The sequence below is a fragment of the Mastigoproctus giganteus genome, chromosome 14 (genome assembly GCF_048544385.1).
Source record: "Mastigoproctus giganteus isolate SK-2022 chromosome 14, ASM4854438v1, whole genome shotgun sequence".
Taxonomy (NCBI): domain Eukaryota; kingdom Metazoa; phylum Arthropoda; class Arachnida; order Uropygi; family Thelyphonidae; genus Mastigoproctus; species Mastigoproctus giganteus.
Window position 1 is genome coordinate 99,271,097 of NC_143588.1, and position 22,718 is coordinate 99,293,814.

Genomic DNA, 22,718 nt, shown 5'->3' on the forward strand with positions numbered 1-22,718 from the left:
AAAAATGCTTATGCATGCTATTGAAATTTATAAAGAAAAGAGAAGGTTATCTTGGAAATAAATGCCTCTTAAAGCATTTCTGAAGAAGACGACTCCTTGTGCAACAAACCAACGAGTATCGAGCCAATAATGAGTGATCAATGAGTGTGCATTTAGTCAACGATGATGAAGAATAAACATTCTTTAACATTTGTAAGTCATAAATAATTTGACTGATTTTACAGGCTACGTTTTCACTTCTTTGGATAAATCAATCATTGCTTAAGCATAAACTAATTAGCTAATTAATTTCATTGTTGATAACGCAACCCCTATTTTTAATATTAGGTCTATGGGAAATAAATTCCCTCTTTACAAGTTTGCTTTACGAGCATGCTAGGAACGAATTAACTTGTAAAGTCAAGAAACTACCTGTACTCTAATGTTCTTTTAATGATTGCCAAATCAATCAGCATTTTTCCAGCTAGAACCTGTAGGGCATCAATGGATACTGTTCTATATGTCCGATATGCTATCCTAGAACTTGTAGGGCACCAATGGATACTGTCCTATATACTAATTACTAACAGAACAAAACATTATACTGCAATCAAGTGTCTTTGAATAAGGACATTCATTACTCTGTCTCCCCAAGCTGGTATTGTGTATGTCATAATAGATAAAAAATACACACACATATTATGTTCAAGGGTCGCAACACCCCAGTCCACTCTAGCATTTCTTCTAAGCTCTAAGAAAATAATCTCGTTCCTTCTCTCAAATATTTTACATGCAGTAGATATGGCACCTATTCAACAAAAATAATCCCCAAGTAGTTAACATTTGTTATACAGGACACGGAAGAACTGTCAAATTTTACAACCATCCTTCTGGTCTAATTAAACTTCCCTTTCACCACCATAACTGATTTTCTTTCTTTCACAATGTTTGTTAACTTTACTCCATTTATTCAATGTTTCCATTGGGAGATACAATCTTCAATTTATTTACATAACTTTTCATATATAACTGTCAATAAATCATCTGCATGAGTTGTATTTTTTCAAACCTTTGTTATTATACAAGACAAATTCCAGAGATATGAGGCCAATAACAAATCTCTGTGACAAAACTTAAGTTAGAAGCTTTCCGTCTTAGGATATTTAATTTCAACAATTACCTTCCTCTTTGAGCTACAACATTAAAGAGGTTGCATGCTGAAATTTGTCTTGTCTTCCTTACTCTTCTTAATAACAAAGGCCACCATAACATATTGAAGGCACTAGAAAAGTGTATAAGGTCAAAATATATTTAGAATCCTGTTTGATACAGCAAACTGAAACCAGGACATCGATAGTTGCTTTTCTCTGGCAAAGCCAAATTTTCATTTTATTTCATGGCTTTACAAAAAGGTAGCAATACATAAGCCTTGCTAAAAATCAATCTTTCATGTCTTTCCCAAAACTGATAAAAGAGCTATGGGGTGAAGTACCTTTAGCATTTGACATACCCTCAAATAGAAGTGTGGATGTTAAAGCTACAAAATCAGTAACTGCGAAGACATCAGATCATGAAAGACACACTATAGTGCTGTTTTGGCTTGTTGTGCTGATGGAATGAAACGGCCACCTCTCCTCATATTCAAGAGGAAGGAGAAAAAAAAAAAACTCTGCCAAAGGTAAAAAAAAATTCCACCAGGTATTTTTTAATACGTTCATTCTGTATAGCTGAAAAAAGTGTGGTCATAACATCCTGATGGTCTTCTCAAGAAAACAGTCCTACAGTATGTGACCAATTTCATGCACAATAAAACAGTGGCCACAAAGAGGCAAGTAGAAAAGTTAAAAACTCAACTTGCTGTAATTCCAGGTGGACTTACTGGCCAATTACAACTATTGGATGTTTCCATTTAAAGTTTCCATGAAAGAAGAATGGACTAAATGTATGAAGGCACCATAATATAACTTAACACATACTGGTCATATGACCAGCTTCTACATCAGCATGTTCGGGAGGCAACTAGAGGGAGTAATACTCTTCATTTTATTATCAGTAGTGATTCTTCACGCATTAAGAATCTGCAGGTAAAAGAACCACTAGGTGGCAGTGATCACAGTGTGCTGAAGTGGGATTTACTCAAAGAGGTAACTACCAATAGGGGTAAAGGGAAGGGTTATTGCTTTCGTAAAGCCGATGGACTGAGACAGTATTTAAATTCTATACAGTGGGACCAACTGATGATGTTACCAACAGAAAATTAAAAATGGGAAGCGTTCAAAGAACTTATCTTGGAAGCTACTAGGCTTTACATACCAACTAAGAAATATTGTTCGAGGTTTAGGCCTAAGTGGATGTCAGATGAACTAATGAGACATATGGCAGAGAAGAAAAAGACATGGGATACATACAAATTAACACGGGACACAGACGCCTATGATAGATACAAGTTGATCTGTAACCAAGTTACAAAGGAGGTTAGGCAGGCGAAAGCAGATTACGAGAAATCTTTGGCAAGGGATGCAAAGAAAAACAGCAAACAGTTCTTTACTTATGTAAACTCTAGAAGGCAGGGGATGAATCAGATTGGTCCACTTGATATCGATGTGTCAACTGTTGATGATCCTGCTCCGGTAGCTAACAAACTGAATGAATATTTTGCATCGACATACACACATGAGGAGTTATTCAGCGAGGGGAATGCCAGAGGTGTATTCAACTCTGGCAGTAAGCTAGAGAATCTTGTAATAACTGAGAGTAAGGTGGAGGAGAAATTGTTGAAGATAAATACAAGAAAGGCACATGGGGTGGATGGGATCTATCCAGTTATATTAAAGGAGGCAGCAAAGGAAGTAAGCAAACCCTTAGCCACAATTATGAGAGCTTCCTTGGAATCAGGGGAAGTACCCATGGACTGGAGATGTGCAAATGTGACCCCAATTCAAAAAGGAGGATCAAAGGGCGACACAAGTAATTATAGACCTGTTAGTTTAACTTCTGTTCCTGGAAAATTAATGGAGACACTGGTTAAAGAAGCACTGCAGGATCATCTAGACAAGACCAGTTACAGCTCAGACACAGCATGGTTTTGTTAAGGGGAAGTCTTGCCTGACCAATTTGATTGGATACTATGATGCAGTCACAAAAGAACTAGATGCAGGGAATAACTTTGATATTATATACTTGGATCTTAGAAAGGCTTTTGATACTGTTGCACATGGAAGACTGCTGCACAAATTGGAGCAGTGTGGCATTGGAGGCAAATTGCTGCTATGGATAAAGGGGTGGTTGAAGGGGAGAAGACAGTGGTAATCAATGGACACTGTTCATCGTGGACTAATGTTATTAGTGGAATCCCTCAGGGTTCAGTATTGGGTCCATTATTGTTTTCTGCATTTATAAATGATATTGATGATGGTATATCAAGCTTAATGTCCAAGTTTGCAGACGATACGAAGGTTGGCAGGGTTGTCAAGGACACTACTGACACTATGCTACTGGAACAGGATCTGGAAAGGTTGAGCAGATGGGCTTCGAGGTGGCAAATGAAGTTTAACATTGACAAATGTAAGGTACTACATATGGGAAACAGCAATCCCAGAGCAACGTATCAACTCTGTGGTACTACACTGACAGTGGTAGAGAATGAAAGGGACCTGGGGGTGTTTGTGCAGGCAGATATGAAGTTTTCTGAGCAGTGCCGACGGGCTGCAAGAGTAGCTCATGGTGTATTGTCGATGATATATAGGACTTTTTCTAGCAGGGATAAGGAGGTGATCATTCCCTTGTACAAGGCAATGGTCAGACCACACCTAGAGTACTGTATACAGGTCTGGAGGCCTCATTTCAAGAAGGATGTAGAGATGCTGGAACGAGTACAGAGAAGGGCAACAAGATTAGTGAATGGAACAAATGGGTGCTCTTACGAAGAAAGGCTTAAGTTTTGCAAATTACAGTGTCTGGAGACTAGGCACCGGCGAGGTGATCTGATAGAGGTGTATAAAGCCTTGAATGGTTTGAGCATGCTCAATGCTGATGGAATTCTTCCTCTTGCTCAGAATAATCACCTGAGAGGGCATAAATTCAAATTGAGAAAAGACAGATGTAGGATAGACGTGAGGAAATTTGCCTTTAGCCAGTGGGTGGTTGGTTGGTGGAATAGACTTCCATCCCTTGTCATGGAAGTTGATAGCCTAAATAAGTTTAAGGCTCAGCTGGACAGGTATTTCGAATGAACAGGGAGGTGAAGTGGAAGTGGTTTTTTTTTTATTTATTTGTTTTTTTTTTTTTTTTTTGGCTGATGCTGCATAAGCTTGCTTTTTTGCATCAAATGCCTCTACTAATGCTAATGCTACTAATGCTAATGAAGAGGCCAACAATTTCTTTGGTGTGTGCCAATGGGCAAAAATTCTTGGTATGCAATAAAGATCAAGACAGTTGTAAAGTCATTTAAGAAGCATGGCATCAGCAATGCCTTGGACAGCACAGATGATATTATGTTTGATGAGAATGAGGAATGTGATATGGTGAGGATAACAGCAGCGATGGATTTATAGGTTTTGAAGATGAATAAAAATTTGCTTTTCTTTTATTGTCCCATTTTCTTACTGTTCTTTAAAGATGAATTAGAATAATATTTTTGTATATGAATTTTTAGATGATTAAAATATTTTGGATTCACCTCAGTATGTATGGCAGTAGTTTTCAACCGGGGTGCCACGTAATTTGGGTTTAAGTTACTCAAACTTATTATTTTTTTTTTATTTATGTTTATTTCATTACAAAACAGCGTACAGTATCTTTTTAATTTTGTGGTGATTTATAATTGATGTTTACTTAGTATCTCTATATAAAGAATAAAAAAATTACTATATACTGTATATATATATACAGTGGATTCCGGTTATTTGGGCCACCGGTTAATCGGGGCAGCCGTTTATATGGGGCAAATCTTAAAAAACAAAAACCAATCGAGAAAATAGCCAGGGTTTACTTCGCTTAATTGGGACAAAATGCCGTTTAATCGGGGCAGGAGACCTCTGCACTGGAGATTACCCTACGATTGTCTCCTACCGTACCACGTAATTCGGTCGGATTTCTGGAGGTCACAACCATAAAACAATAAAAACAATTAGCAGACACCTGTTTATTGGGCTTTTCTGTTAGTGCAATCTATCATAAACGGACAGTAAACTCGATCTTACTGAATTTGCGGTAATACCGACAGCTGGAATTGTGTGGGTTATTATGGTAAAATGTGTTTACACTTCCATGGAATCTTCAATCATATAAAAAAAATAATTTTCAGAATCTTCTCTTCATTCCTATTTTTAAAGCTTCGTAATTTGTTACTCCGTTCTCACTTGCACGTGTTGTGTTACTTGCAATTTGTTTGTGCCGTGTTCTTTGTTATTGATTTCTTATCTTTTTACTGTTTTAAATTTTAACCCCCACCCACAAATGTCAGTGAACAGAAATGTCAACTAGTTAGTATGTACATATTACAGTACGCATTAATTATTCCGATTATCACATATATTCTTCCGATTTTCACGTATCATTTAATTTTTTAATTAGTAAGTAATAAAGAGTAAATTTATGCTTAATATATCTTTACTTTTATAGCCTGTGGATAATATTCCTCCTATTTTCGCTAATCAGAATCGCTGTTTAATAGAATTAAAATTCAATTCACAAACGTGGTCAATGACCGGCGCTTACTACACGTTGTACAGTGAACAGTACTTTACTGTGGTGAGTTCGTCGTAACGTTATTTGATTGTACAGTGAACTAATTGTAAAGGGGGGGGATAAATTGTATTTTTAACTATTTACGTGAAACTTCGGATAATTGGGGCAGCCGCTTAATCGGGCCAAAATGCACTAGTCCCGATGTGTCCCAAATAACCGGAATCGACTGTATATATATATATATATATATATATACACAGTAATACCCCGAAGTTACGCGATAGGTGGGTCCGACGAAAATCGCGTAAGTCGAATTCGCGTAAGTCGGGGTACAACTTTGCATATAAATACATATAAATTTTGCTTAATTGGGACCAAGGACTAACAAAAACACTAGTTTAGAAGAAAAATATTAATAAAATTGCAGTTCTTTATACATATTAATACAAAATATGTATTAAAAAAACAAATGACTTACGTAAAAAAGTTATTTCGATGTCAATGGCTTCATAAAATCTAACAAATTCGTCTGACGACACAGCGCGTTCTTTTTTCACGCAGAATTTCTTCGTAGCAAGCTAATAATTTTTTTATTCCTTGCTTTGTAGCTATAACGCGTTCTTCGTTGGAGTCTATGTTTTCTAAAATTTTTAAGCCCTTTACAATTGAGCCCTTTTCAATTTTCAACCTGTCAAGTTTGCAATTGTCATGTGCTTTTCGCCATTGCTTCATTTAGGCCTGTAGCACGTGCAATATCACATGGTCTTTCATTTCACTCAAAGCGTTTCACAATTTCATATTTCATATTTTTTCTCTATCGACAGAGGTGGACTGGCCATAAGCCTTACCTGAGAAACCCCGGTGGGCCAGTGTGATTTTGGCCATAAACCATAGTATGACGCCACTATAAATTTTCCCGGGTAAGAATTTTTGACCCAGTCTGCCTCTGTTTATCGATAATTGCTTTTCTTTTTCTCTCTGAATCTGCAGTGTCTTCACCAGGACGCTTCCTTTTCACACCTTTTAATTAAGTATTTTACTCATTTTTAGGGAATAAAGCATAATTACAAAACGAGGAGGCACGTTTGATATGCATAAACAAAGCTGTGCGCATGTAGCAACTGAATAAACAACACCATAAAGGCAGAGATACACTATTAACACCTCACATTTCTAGGGGTTACTACCATAAAACAATAAAAATCCAGTTGCGTTTCTGCTAGTGAAATCTGTTATAAACTCGATCTAATTGCATTTGCGATTATACCGATAGCTGGAATTGTGTTGGTTTTTACGTTATTATGGTGAAATGTGTTTCCCCTTCACTGATATAAAAAACATAAAAGCAGCAAAGTTGAATTTTGTTCATCTTTCGCTCTCATTCTCTGCCGTCGCACCGTATATCGATAACATATGAAAAACGACCTTGAAGATAGTGGGCGGCAGCGTTGCCAAACGAAAAAAATCAAGAACCGCGTAACTCCGAGTTCGCGTAAGTCGGGGTAGCGTAAGTCGGGGTATTACTGTATATATATATTAATATTTATTATTTTTTTTTTTCTTATTTTATGTTATTACATCTTAACGTTTAAGTCATTATTTAAATAATATTTTATATATATATATATATATATATATATATATATATATATATATATATATATATAAGGATAATATAAAGAACCATTAGAATAAGCAGATCAATCCAATAATACCATCAGGGACCTAAGAAAACGCAAAAAAAAATATATATATATATTATCGCTTTTTACCGACAATCTGGATGACTTCAACTGGGGCCAACCACCCAGAATGAATGCAAAAAACGACAAGAGGTTCTCTGTTTCTCTGATGATCAATATATGCTAAGTAATTTAAATCTAAACCAAATATAAACCAGTATAGGCCAAATGTAAATCGAATATAAATAAATCGAATGATGATAATAAAAGTTTAGAAATATTAGAATCAAAAAGGTAAGAAATATAAGTAAAATATAAATGTAAGCATATATTAATCATCGTTGACCCGACAGAGAACGTAATTTAATGATTAAAATAAGATTAAATATATAATACATACTACATATTGACCGTATCTAGGACATAATGTAATAGTCGTCAAAATAATGTGGTGCCCCCTATGTGATGGATATGGCAAAAATAAATAATTAAATTAACGCATAGAGAAACATGCAGATAGTAAGAAGAAAAACTTTATATATATATATATATATATATATACCTAATTCTGTTTTTACATGATAGATACGTTCCTGAAAAATAAGTGTAAAAAAAATTCATGTAAAAAAATACATTGTATTTATGGAAGAAAAGAAGATTGGTTCCGGATCTAAAAAATCAGTAAAAATAATTAAAAAAAAAAAAAAACACATAAAAATATTCGTTTTAAGCTTATTATTTTATTTCAACAAAATACACAAGTAATAATATGTAATGAAAATGTATTAAAGTAAATTTGTATGCATATGAAATGAAAAAAAATTCTTCATGAACAAAAAAAAAAAAAAAAAATCTGTTTTACACATAAAAAGATTTTATTCATTTTCACTTTCTGATAATAAATGGCGCATACGTTTGCGTACAACTGGAATATCACTGCTATCACTAGAAATGTTGTGGACATTGTCTTCTTCCTCTATTATGAAATTCTTTCTGTGATCTCTTGAGCAAAATCAGCATAAGTCTCCTCTGGTGCTGATGTTTCACCGGTTTTACGAACGAATTCAGTTATTAATCGTTGTGTTCGTGTTTTGGTTAGGCCGTTATATAATTCTCTGTAAGAGGCTGTCAACAACTTCAGTTCACGTTGAAACTTCCCAGCACGTTCCTCATTAGGGTCATGTTGGACAAAATGATTATCTAATTTTCTGGCCAGTTCCAAAACTTTTTTTATTAAATCTGCATTTAGAACAGGATCATTTTCTTCATTATCACTATGTTCTGTGGGATAAGGAGTCCCAAGGACAACCTCTAATATTTCATCTTCGTTTAGAGCTTTGTCGGTTAACAATTCATCAATATCTTCAAACGATAGATCATCGAATCCTTCTCCACCAATTTTGTGTGCCATTGTAATGATTGTTGGGAAATTTGGTCGTATTAGGGATGATGGGATCTTTGCTTTTTACACATTGTGGCCAAACCGCTTTCCAACACGCATTTAAATTTGCTGGTTTTAATTCAGTTAACGCTAATCCAACTTGATTGATACAATCCATAACTGATAATTTCTTCCACACATCAATGACTGTTAGTGTTTCATCATTCAGTTTGTCCAAAACTGTGTCAGAATGTTCGTTTTACGTAGTATGTTTTAATTGTCGCAATTATACCTTGGTCTAGCGGTTGTATCAAAGATGTAGTATTAGGTGGCAGAAATAAAATTTGTACATTTGGGTGGTTCAAGACAGGATGGCCGGGTGCATTGTCAAGAATCAGAAGAACTTTAAATTCGAGACCTTTCAAATTCATATAACGTTTGACTTCTGGGACGAAACATTTGTTGAACCATTCTGTAAAGATAGCAGTGGTCACCCAGGCCTTCTTGTTTGCCATCCAGTGAACAGGCAGTTTATTGATATCTACACCTTTCATTGAACATGGGTTTAGGGCTCGATTTCCCAGAAGTGGTTTCAACATACGATCTCCTGAAGCATTGGAGGAAACGATCCTAAGCTACCTTAAAACCACCAGCAGTTTTCTGCAATTTGGCTGCATACGTTCTGTTCGGCATTCGTTTCCAGAAGAAACCAGTTTCATCTGCATTCCACACTTGATCAAGAGTGTATCCTCCATCTTCAATAATTTTTGCAAGTTCCTGCATAAATACTTTAGCAGCTGATTCATCTGCAGATGTAGTTTCACCTTTAATTTTTATATTATGAAGAGCATTCCTTTTAAGAAACCCTGTCATCCAACCTGTACTCGCAGAAAATTTATACTTTCTGTTTAACTGAGATGAAGTGCTTGGCTCCTTTTCTTTAATATGTCTGTAAATCCTTAGTGCTGTTTGCTTAATGGCATTTCCACCTACTGGTACTCTTTTTTGTGACTGATCTTCTATCCATATTACCAGAGCCTTTTCCATTTTTTCCTTGACAATATCTCTTGTATATGATGATGAATTAACACTTACTTTTGTTCCAGAACATACCGACTTCCTAATTGCAGCTTCATTTTTCTTAATAGTTCTTACGGTAGCTTCATGTACACCAAAATACTTTCCTACAGACATAGCCCTTTGTCCAGTTGCAAGACTATCTAAAATTTGAATTTTAAGTTCCAAAGAAATCGCTTTCCTTTTCATTTTGGTAATAGGTGAATTATTCAACATTATATAAGGGCTACCAAAAAATATCTCAGTTATAATTAATAAAAAAAGGTATGAAAAATTTGTAAACTTACAATTTATTGATTATCAGCAAAATTAATAAATTTATATGTGCACAAATTTCACTAAAGATTCTTTCACTTTGAAATAGAGCTTACTACTAAATGTCTTCCAAAGATACAATGCACGAATACCGTAGATGTGCACCAAATTCAATAAAAACGTTGATGATTCATAGATACCTAGACGTAAACAAAAAGCACGCGTTTCAAAACGCACACACTAGCTGTTATCCAATCTATTGGTGCATGTAATATAGAAATGATACTAATATGCCACAAATAAAAAAAAAAAATTTTAGAATTTAGGCAAAAAAAATTTCATAGAAATCGTGTTAAATCAAAATGACTCGCGTAAAAAGAGAATCAAATATTTATTTTGAATTAGTGTTAAATCAAATTCGTGTAAAAAAAGTTCATGCAAAAACAGAATTAGGTGTATATACACAGTGGAACTTCTCTATTACGAACTTCTATTTAACGAATTTCTCTATATTACGAATTTTTTCGCGAACACTGCACCTTGAAATGAAATTACATGTAAAATTAACCCCATATAACAAAGTGTTAGTCTCTCTATAACGAATTTTTAAAAAAATTAGTAAAAGCATTTTTGAGGATTTTCAAGCGTTTACTGCTAAACAGCCGTTCAAATATACTGCCTCCTTCCTTCCGAAATTGCTCATTAGCATTTGGAATTAAATAATCATCCTTTTAGTGAACACTTGTGGCCATTGACGCCCGTAGGAGGGTCTTTGTTTCATTTTTGTTACAGTTATTAAACCAAATGGGTTTTCTTAAAAGTGGTCGTAAACTTTACAATAAATAGGGTAGATTTGTAAATTGATGTTGGCTCAGGGGAAAACGAAATTTGTAGTGGTAAACTTTAGCATGCTGCGGCGGCAATACATAGAATGCTACCATAGTCGGTTTTTAGTTGTTGTTTGGTTTTTAGGAGCATTAGCAACTAAGGCCATATTGCTCCGGGAATATGCGGTGGTCATTCCCTTAACCTTTCCACATCCTCCGTATTTGGTGGTGTCGGTTTTTAGTAACGCCTACTGAGTGACATTCACTTCTCACCTCAATTGTACCATGTGACCTTCATGTCAATCATTATATGATATGTCCATTCTCGTCTAACTGGACTCCCAGTAGATGGCTTTCATGATTTTTTTTTTTTTTTTTATTTCGTTCGTCATCAATCACATAGGCTATATGATCTTGTATTCTTTTTTTTTTTTCTGAAAAGTAACATACAGCATACGTTAATCATAAATTTTCTTTCGTGTATGAAAGTAGAATAAAAGAAATTCACAACGTTGTATATTTCTTCAAAGGGAGTGATACTGTTGAATTGGCAAGCGAACGTCATTGAGTAGGCGGTACCTGTACTATGTGGCCAGCGCAGCGAAGTTTGCAGTGTATGTATCGGCAAGAGCTGCAGTCCAGTAATTTTTACAATTGCAAAAACAATGTTGAAGAGAAAGTGTTTAAGTATTAATGATGAAGCAAAGATTGTTATGGTATTTACCAGGGTTTTAAGAAAAAAGATGTTGCGGAGAAATATGACATATCTGCAAGCAGTTTATCTATGATTTTAAAAAAAATCTAGAATCAATTTTAAATGCAATTGAAGGAGGAGGAGGAGCAGACAAGAAGCGAATTAAGTTGTGTATATACGAAGATATTGATAAAGCTGTTCTAAAATGGGTGTAAATGATATGTGAAAAGAATATCCCAATATTGGGCCTAATAATTAAGCAACAAGCTCTGAAATTTGCATAGTCTCTGGGACATACAGAATTTAATGCAAGCACTGGGTGGCTAGATAAATTTAAGTAGCGCCACAGAATTGCGGAAAAGGTTATTTGTGGAGAAAGTGTTAATGTAAGCGAAGAAGGTTGCAACAGTTGGAGGAACAATACCTTAAAGAAGATTTTGGAAGAATATGAGCGTAAGGATGTTTTTAATGCTGACGAAATGGGTTTATTCTTTAAATGTTTACCGAATAGAACACTTGCTTTTAAGGATGATAAATGTTTTGGTGGAAAACAAAGCAAAGAAAGAATCACTGTGCTAGTTGGAGCAAATATGACAGGAAGTGAAAACTTAAGACTTTTAGTCATCGAAATATCAAAAAACCCAAGATAAAACATCTTGGGTTTTTTGATTAGAGGCACAAAATCTTTGGAAGTTGACTACACCTTTTAATAAAAAAAAAGCATGGATGACAAGTGATATTTTTGAAGAATGGATATTAAAACTAGACAAACGTATAACAAAAGAAAAAAGGAAAATTGTGTTGGTAACTGACAACTGTCCGGCACATCTTGCCAGTATTTCTGCCAAACTTAAAAGTGCGAAGTTGTTTTTACCACCAAACGTAACGTCAAAACTACAGCCAACCAAGGCATTATTAAAAATTTTAAATTTCATTATTGAAAGAGAATAATAATGAAGATTGTCATTGCACTATCAGAAAATAGAAACTTGGAGGTTACAATTAACCTTAGAGATTGCATCTCTGAACTGGCAAAAGTTTGGACAAACGACGTCACTGAATATACTATTCAAAATTATTTTTCGAAAGTGGGATTTGCATTGAATACAGAAGTCTAACAAACGAACTAGATGAACTACCCCTTTCACAACTGAAAAACTTTTGGACATTATTAGAATCATCCGGAAACATCGAAAATGAAATAACACTGGATAGTTATGTTTATGTAGATCATAGTACAACATCCAAATGAAGATGAAATACTGCTGAACAGTGTTAAACGCGACCATGATCACGAAGAAATTAACGATGACGCATCAGAACAATCCGTAGAAAAGCCAACTTGCGAAGAAATGATTAACGGTTTGTATGGGTTGGTTGGTTGGTTTTTTTTTTTTTAAGACCATTAGCAACTAAGGCCATATTGCTCCGGGATATGCGGTGGTCATTCCCTGCCATTTCCGCATCTTCCGTATTTGGTGGTGACGGTCTCGAACCCTGGTCTAATCAAGAAGTGTGTGCTATGCACTGCTGCTCCTTCCCACCTAGCTATGGAGGCGCCGGTTCATATGGGTCTACAGTTTTGTGAAAATGTTCCTGATAATGTTTTTAATGCTCTGAACAAATGTGAGGTTTTCTTTGAGAATCAGACAATTTTTTAATTGTACTGTGCAAACTAAAATTACAGTTTTTTTTTTTTTTTTTTTTTAATTTGCGATACTTACCAGCGAAAATTGTGTAAACGTAATTTAAATAAGTATGTTTTTGAAATAAATGTAGATTCGTTTTCATTTTTCTAATTAGATAATTTCTAATAAAAAAGATATTCTCTGTATAACGAAATTTCTCTATAACGAATTTTTTCGCTGGATTTATCGAATTCGTTATAGGGAAGTTCGACTGTATGTGTATATATATATATATATATATATATATAAAAATAAATAAAATTTGTATTATGAAATTGTTATTTGGTTTTTAGGAGCATTTGCAACTAAGGCCATATTGCTCCGGGAATATGGGTGGTCATTCCCTGACCTTTCCGCATCCTCCGTATTTGGTGGGGACAGGATCGAACCCCAGTCTAATCAAGAAGCGTGGTTATGCACTGCTGCTCCTTCCCACCTGGCAATGGAGGCGCCGTATTATGAAATATAATTTTTATAATTATATTATTGTAATAACTATCATATATATACACACAGAGAGAGAATCGGATCTAACAGACAGAAAATTGAGTAGATTGAGTAGGAGTGCCGCAAAATAAAATAAATTACTTAGGGGTGCCGTTATAAAAAAAAGGTTGAAAACCACTGATGTATGGTATTATAAAAAAGTCATAGTGCGTAATAAAGTGCTGTTGTTTAAAAAGAATTAGAAGTAATGTGATATGTGCAATAAAAATAAATGTTCCTCACAAACAATTATTTTTTTCTAAATAATCTTTGCTAAATTATGGGTGCCTCTTATGTGGCAGGAATTAATAATATATTCAAGATATTCTGATACAGATAATTTGATAGAGAAACTGTATATTTTTTTTTTTTTTTTTTGTAATTTTAGGATGTATTATCCTAAAATTATCCTAAAATTAAAGTTTATCAGATGATAATCTGATAAACTTGTGTAACTTTTTGTAAATGAAATGTACAATGATAATTTTGGTGAAACGTGCTGGCAATTGACAAAAACCATAATTTGATAGATACCTTTGCAAGTTCAATCTTCCAATCATCTTCCAGTTTTGCTCTCTGTTCAGGATCCATCCCAGAAAGATCATGAACACCACTGTCAGGAGTTGCATCGTATGTTTTGTTTTCTTCTGTGGCATCAAAATAACCATCTATAAATGAAATAAATAAGGGCTCACTATTCAAAAACTTATGAGTCTGGGCTACAAACAACTAATTAGCATCAAATAAAAGAACCCAATATTTTTTATATATGTATAAAAAAAAATTTAAAAAAAGAGAACATTAAAATTTGATGTACAACAAAGAAAAGTTGTGGAAACTTTGAACAATACTACAGATTCACATATAAGGCACATTCTGTAGAAAGCTTCCCCCCCCCCCAGTTGGAAATCATAAATATGGAAACAAACCATGGATGTGGATACACTTAGTTTTTCTGGGAGGCACATGTTTTCAGGAAGTAGTTTTTTAACAAAATATGGACAAACCATCCTTTAATCCAGGTATGAAACATCTTTTATTTCAATCTTTGAGATTAAATGTATTTATTCATAAAAGTATGTGCACTCATGGCTAAATTTAGTCAAATCTGTTTATTTGCATAAGTCCTGGAAGATGGGGAGTGACAGAAATTTAGGAAATATTTTAAGGGGGTGAAAGGCATAAAGGTTTGGAAACCTATGCACTAACCATTGAACTTTTGAAACCTAGACTTTTCTTCTTTAGCAAGAGCTGAAAACGACTCAAGTCTTCTTTCACAAAAGCTTCTTGAATATAGTTTAATTCTGAATTGGTGCAATGTCCAAGTCTTATTAAATTATTTTTTAAATACAGTGGATTCCGGTTATTCGGGGCAGCCATTTATTTGGGGCAAATCTGAAAAAACAGAACCAAATCGAGAAAATAGCCAGGGTTTACTTCGCTGAATTGGGACAACATGCCATTTAATTGGGGCAGGAGATGGCAGCACTGGAAATTAGCCTACGATTGTCTCTGACCGTACCACATGGTTCGGTCAGATTTCTGGCTGTCACAACCATAAAACAATTAGCAGTCACCTGTTTATTGGGCTTTTCTGTTAGTGCAATCTATCATAAACTTGATCTTATTGAATTTGTGATAATACCGACAGCTGGAATTCTGTGGGTTATTATGGTGAAATGTGTTGACACTTCCATGGAATCTTCAATCATATAAAAAAAATAAATTTTCAGAATCTTCTCTTCATTCCTATTTTTAAAGCTTCGTAACTTGTTTCCCCGTTCTCACTTTCGCATATCGTGTTACTTGCAATTTGTATATGCCATGTTCTTTGTTATTGATTGCTTATCTTTTTACTGTTTTAAATTTTAACCCCTACCCACAAATGTCAGTGAACAAAAATGTCAACTGGTTGGTATGTACATATTACAGTACGTATTAATTATTCAGATCATTTAATTTTTTAATTGGTAAAGTAATAAAGGGTAAATTTGTGCTTAATATATCTTTACTTTTATAGCCTGTGGATAATATTCCTCCTATTTTCACTAATTAAAATCGCTGTTTAATAGAATTAAAATTGAATTCACAACCGTGATCACAATGACCAGCACTTACTACACATCGTATAGTGAACAGTACTTTACTATGGTGAGTCCATCGTAACGTGATTTGATTGTATAGGGAACCAATTGTAAAGCAGGGGTCCATTGTATTTTTAACTATTTACGTGAAACTTAGGATAATTGGGGCAGCCGCTTAATTGGGCCAAAATGCACTAGTCCCAATGTGTCCCAAATAACCGGAATCAACTGTATATGTATTAGTTTATGATTATTGTATTAGTTTTTATATATGTATATATATATATATATATATAGATATTTATTAGTTTTTAGAGTACTACAAAAAACATACCTAGATATATCTATGGAGAACGTATAGGTAAAGTATGTTACATAGACATGTCTATGTAACATATTTTACGTAGTTTCTTAATATTTTATACATACAGAGGTCCTTGTTATCTGAGGATAATTGGTTCCAGAAAATTCCCCTTAAAACGAATCTACCTAAAATAGGGACCAAATTTTCATAGTACAGTACATCACTCATCTTTCTCATTGATTTAACCTCAGAATGCTGAATTATATTCTTTGCTCTGCTTTTGATATCTCCTTCATTATTTAGGATGGTGTGAATTGTTGTTTCCATGACTCATGGGAATGTGGGATATCGATTACTTGTTCTCCCCTATTTACAGTATCTATATAATACTGGTGTAGATACACCATAGATAACTCTTAAGAAACTATGATGGTAGTGTGGGAGGCATCATTTGCTCTGTGTCTCATATTGTGCTCTTCTTTCACAACAAGTTTCCATGGTATTGCACTACCTCGAATAACGGTGCCGTCTGGGTGGTGGTACTCGCTGAGAATAAGTAAAAATAGTCTTCTCTATTAGTGAAGCATTACTCATTCAAGGTAGTGCAATACCATGGCAACTCGTTGTGAAGGAAGAACACAATATGAGATAGAGCAAATGATGCCTCCCACACTGCTATCATAGTTTAAGAGTTATCTATGGTGTATCTACACCAATATTATATAGATATTAAAAACTCTTACTCTTATCATATTATGCCTTGTGAATTAAGTTATTTTTAACTATTTACAATGTATAACTTCTAATTTAACATCTAAACCATAACTTTTGCATTGCTTTTTTTTTTTTGTGATGTTTTATCATCGGCACTTAAAAATAAAAAAAAAACTAAGAATTCACTTAATGAAAAAATTATCGAAAATATCACATGCATTTACTACAAGCAACAGTAAATGAGAAACTGACAGTAAGTAGAGTAAGTTAAGTTAATAGGACACTCGCAGGAAGAGTGGGACAGAAATAGTCAAGTGTGCAGTGGGGTGCTTCAACATAAGTTGAAACAAAGTACACATATACTATTATATTTTTTATTTTCATAATTTTTATGTATTATTTGCAACCTCATAACTCTGGGACTCTGATAATGAATACTTGGATGCCGGAGACCCCTGTATATTATTTTAATATACAGGTAGTTCTCGACTTTACGAGTTAATTCGTTCCTAGTGGGCACTCATAAAGCGGGAATTTATTTCCTATAGACATAAGGTTAAAAATAGGGGTTACGTTCTCAACAATGAAATTAGTTAGCTAATTAGTTTATGTTTAAACAATGATTGATTTATCGAAAGAAATGAAAACGTAGCCTGTAAAATCAAGCAAATTATAATAATAGAGAAATTATTTACGACTTACAAACATTAGAGAATGTTTATTCTTCATCATCATCGACTAAATGCACACTTGTTGATCACTCATTATTGGCTCGGCACTCTGTTTTTTGCACAAGGAGTCGTCTTCAGAAATGTTTCAAGAGGTGTTTGTTTCCAAGATAATCTTCTCTTTTAATTATAAATTTCACGATTGCATGCATAAGCATTTTTTAACGGCACACACAAATTGCAACTAACACTGCGTGGAGTAACAAGTTTACGAAGCTTAAAAAAAAAAAAAAAAAGGATAAAGAGAAGATTCTGAAAATTTATTTATGTTTTTTATACAATTGAAAATTTCATTGAGGGGAAAACACATTTCACTATAATAACATAAAAAACCACACAATTCCAGCTATCGGTATTTTTGCAAATGCAAGAAGATATGAGTTTCCTACCTGTTTATAATTGCTTGCAGTAACAGAAAAGTCCAATAAACCAGAAAGTGCAAATTGTTTTATGGTAGTGATCTCCAGAAATCTGCTTTAGAAAAATATCACAAAGGCATTTAAAATTGATTGCTTATATGATAACGATATAATGCATTTAATGATTTAAATTGGTAACTAATACAATTTATAAACCACACTCGTGACCTTTTATATGGCCTTAAGGTTACGCTTGTGACCTTAAAAATGACAGTTTAAGAGATAAATAGTTAGTTATACAGCAAAAATTTCAACTTCCAAGACCTTGAAACGAATTACCAAAAAACAATGTGTTATTGGGTTCACATTACGATATTTTAACGATACAATTGTGTCTCTGGAACTGATTAATATCGTAAAGCAGGGTACACTGTATTGTATAGCTACACACGTGGTTTGGAATGCGGTATTTATGAATGTCTAACATTCATTTTTTGCAATTAATGTTCATATTTTCGATTTTGTTGATACTTGGGGGAAAAAACTTGTAAAGCGAGAACTGCCTGTACTTATTATTTTATATATATAATCTATTGCAAAATGATGGGAAAATATTGATAATATGAAGAGGAAACTAGGTGAATTTATAAGAAATGGAAAATTTTATCTACCTTATATTAAATATATAGGAATATCTCATCATTAATCCCAGGGGCTCACATCTGGTGAGCATGGGCTTGGCACGCCTAGAGTCCTGAGCTGGATATCATCATTCTTCTCTTCCTTGGTAATTCCCCTCTACTTCTCTCTCTCTCTCTCTCTCTCTCTCTCTCTCTCAGAATTTTTTTTTTTTTTTTTTGTTGGTGCAGCAAAAGCCTCAGGCTTCCTTGCACCATATGGCTAATGATGATAATTAGGTTGGACCCTGGTGCAAAATTCACAATAGGTAGAGTTAACAGATATGCTCCTTAAAAGGAGTACAAGTACTATTTTTCATGGTTGTTACTTTTTTGCTAGCTGTGTCATATACTGTACTCATTTCCATCTGTAGATTAAAGTAACTGGCTTTCCTGAGAATAGCAAAAAAGAAACTTACAAAAGTTTCTTTTCAAAACAAAACTTACAAAAGAAACTTAAAAAAGAATTAAAAAAAAGAAACTTAAAAAAGAATTAAAAAAAAGAAACTTAAAAAAGAATTAAAAAAAAGAAACTAAAAAAGTTCAATGGTGAATTTTTGCCATTTGGGGGTGGGGGGAAGAATAATATAAAATTGATTTGGTTGGCTCAACTGCTGTAGATATAATGCTTACAAACTAACCTATATATATAGCTGAATTTTTTTTTGCAATTTGAATCCTCATGCTCAAACAAGTTGGTGTGTGTTTAACTCATGTTTTTGCATCTCTCACACTGAAATAAATTCACAACTGGATTGCCAGCCTTTATACCACTAGATACCTACCCACTCACCGACATGGAGCCAAACAGTTCTGAAGCAACCATCTGGATGATGGTACCCACTGAGAATAAGTAACAATAGTCTTATGTATTGGGAAAGCATTACTGATTCAAAGTATGAAAGATAGGCAAATTGTTGTGAAGGATTTTACAATATGAGGTGTAATGATAGCTCTAATAATACCTGGGGGTAATTGTGCAGTCAGATATGAAGTTCTCTGAGTAATGCAGAGGCTACCAGGACAGCTCATAGGGTTTTGTCGATTATATACTGGAATTTTGCTAGCAGGGATAAGGAGGTGATTATCCCATTGTATAAGGCAGTGTTCCGTGCCGCCACAAGATCTCACTTCAAATAACTTTGCTGATATCTATAAATAATACTATATGTACAAAGGGTACTAGGAAAGTTTTGCAATACAGCTTTGTTTATTTAATTTTTTCAAAGTAATTTCCTCTACATTCAATACACCTCTCCATCCTCCGAAACCAATCTTTAAACCAGTTCTGCCAAGTTTCACTAAGGAGTAAAGCACACTCGTTGTCCCAAGCCCGTAGAAGGTCCTCATCACTGGAAAACCGCCTCCCTTTTAGCTTCATTTTCACATGCGGGAACAGTGCAAAGTCGCAGGGAGCAAGGTCTGAACTGTAGGGAGGATGCTCGAGAAGTTTCAGTCCTGTCGTGGTCAAATATTCGGTGCAGGCTTTGGCGCGGTGAGCTGGAGCATTTTCGTGATGGAGGTACCAGGTGTCCATTCTTGACTTTGGCCGCAGGTTCTTCATAGATCCAATGACTTTAGGCAGGCATTGTTCAGTATACCACTTAGCCGTGACTGTCTTCTGCGTGTCCAAAACGACACGTTCCACAATTCCACTCGATTTGAAAAATACAGCTATCATTTTCTTCTTTACAGATCGGGATTTTCTGACAATTACGGGTGTGTCGTCATCATCAAAGACCCAAACTTTGTTTTGAGCCTTGGTCGGCAGATCGTAATAGTATAGCCAAGTCTCGTCACCTGTCACGATGTTGTTCACATACCGAGATTGTCCCTTATCAAACTTTTTTAACATCTCCCGGCACCGAGTCACACGTCGTGTCATCTGCTCTTCAGTCAGTTGATGCGGCACCCAGAGAGAACAAAGTTTCTTCACGTGCAAATGATCTTGCAGAATCGAACGAATTGCTGGTGCATTTAGGCCCAAAGTATCCTCTATCTGTTGGTAGGTCACTCGCCTGTTTTCGTCAAGCATTTTCCTCACAGCAGTAACGTTTTCCTCCGTAACTGACGTTCGTGGCCTTCCCGGCCTCTCCGAATCTTCCAGAGTGAAATTTCCCCTTTGGAATTCTCTATACCACCTGAATATCGTTGTACGATGTGGACAATCATCATCTAGTGCAAGAGTCATTTCTTCTAAGCACTGGTCTATGGTTAAACCACGCACGAAATTATACCGCAAAACTGTCCTTCTCATTTCGTGACCACGATGCCATCGCAAGCACTTTACACTCTCACTACTAATGAATAACTGAGCCCATCGACTTGGCGCGGCGGCTACTATGCACGTATGAACATGTCTCAACATGCAGCAACAAGCAGCTTCCTGTGATTCATTGTTGCGTCATATTGCAAAACTTTCCTAGTACCCTTTGTATTATGATTAGAAATTGACAACTGAGAACTTTACCTATTGTAAGAAATTAACTGTATATTATTTACTCCCAATTATAGTTTTTATATATGTTTGTAATGCTACTCATTGTTATTTTTCACAATACACCATTTTTACCGAAACAAGTTGTATGTGCGGAATAGTAAATTATTTTTCGTGTGGATATCCAACACTCGCTTTCTAAAGTTATTTGTGTTTGCCCTTCCAGTATTTCTCATTTTGTCGCTGAACTGACTGAAAGAAGATGACACTTGTTAGATACTTACGTGCTATTCCTTAAAGTGTAAGGACTGACAAAACACCCCGTCTTTTATTATTTTATTGGCTTATTTTGATATTTGTCTCTGTTTGTCCGTGCTACTTCAACTTTATTATTTTGTTCCTGTGCCAATGCACCCACCCTTTGTTATAAGACTATATTGTGCGGAAGTTTGCCTTTAGCCAGCAAATGGTTGATTGCTGGAAGAAACTTCCATCTGTCATTGTAGAAGTTTATAGCTTAAATAGATTCAAGGCAGAACTAGACAAACATTTGGAGTGAATGGATGGGTGAAATGAGAAGGGTGTGTGTGTGTTTTTTTGGCTGATGCTATATAAGCTTGCTTTCTTGCATCATGTGCCTTTGCTAATGCTAATTTTAAAGCGATAGATGTGCCCCTCCCTCTATTCGAAAAGTATTGGTCCCGCATCCATTACTTTCAGTTTCCTCACAACTGCACTCTGAAATAGTCAGAAAAATGTGATCTTGAGCCATAACATTGATTTTCTTTTTATGTTCTAAGGAGTATTCTGTCCAAGAGTGAAAGTATTGAAAGTGCCGAGCTCGAAAAAAAGAAACAAATTAGTGTGCAGACAGTATAGTGATATTTGTCTTTTGGATTTTTCTGGTGTGGTGATAAAACATGCCCAACCCCTGAGTGTCTCGTGTGCAGAGAAAAACTGCTATGGTTCCCAATAAACTGAAACAGCATTTCTCTGGCATGCAAAGATATAAATTATTTTTAACGATTGTTGCAACAAAACAAAAAACAGGCAACATTCATGACTTCGTCGGTACATATTTCAGAAAAAGTACAGGAAGCTAGCTACAAAGTAGCCGAACTTATCGTAAAGGCCAAGAAGCCACACACAATAGCCAAAACTTTGTTAATGTTGGCTTGTGCCAACCGGGCTAGCCGGGTGGGTAAAGTGCCTGCCTGGCAACCCAAAGGTCGCGGGTTCAAATCCTGCCTTGGGCTTGGATCAAAGTACTGCAAAAACCTTGGGAAGTGCATTATGGCCACAGAAGTTGATGCGCCAACAACTACCAAAAAAAAAAAAAAAAAAATTGCCGGCTTGTAAACAAATGGTGAAAATAGTCCTGGGCCCAGAAGCTGCTAATGAAATTTCAAAAATTTCACTCTCAGCTGACACAATCAGTCGCCGAGTCAGTGATATGTCCAGTGACATTAAAGATACTGTATTATGAAAGAGAAAATCAACAGCAGTCAGAAGTTCTCACTTCAGATCGATGAGTCCACAGATGTTAATGGTCATGCTTAACTTCTTGCCAATATTCGGTTCATCAATGGAGATGTAATTGCAACAAATTTCTTTTTTTGCAAAGTACTACCCAAGCGATCAACCGGTGAAGAAATATT

The 22,718-nt window shown here is 35.1% G+C and overlaps 1 protein-coding gene across 3 annotated transcripts in view; it reads right to left on the bottom strand.

Moving 5' to 3' along the window:
* LOC150075430 (uncharacterized) overlaps positions 1-22,718 on the bottom strand; it is a 112,089-nt gene that overhangs the window by 37,030 nt on the left and 52,341 nt on the right. For all 3 annotated transcript variants that reach the window (XM_090388356.1, XM_090388355.1, XM_090388354.1), the window contains exon 2: positions 14,292-14,425. In XM_090388356.1, the coding sequence (XP_090244482.1) occupies positions 14,292-14,425 (134 nt within the window). The remainder of the gene's footprint in view (positions 1-14,291; positions 14,426-22,718) is intronic.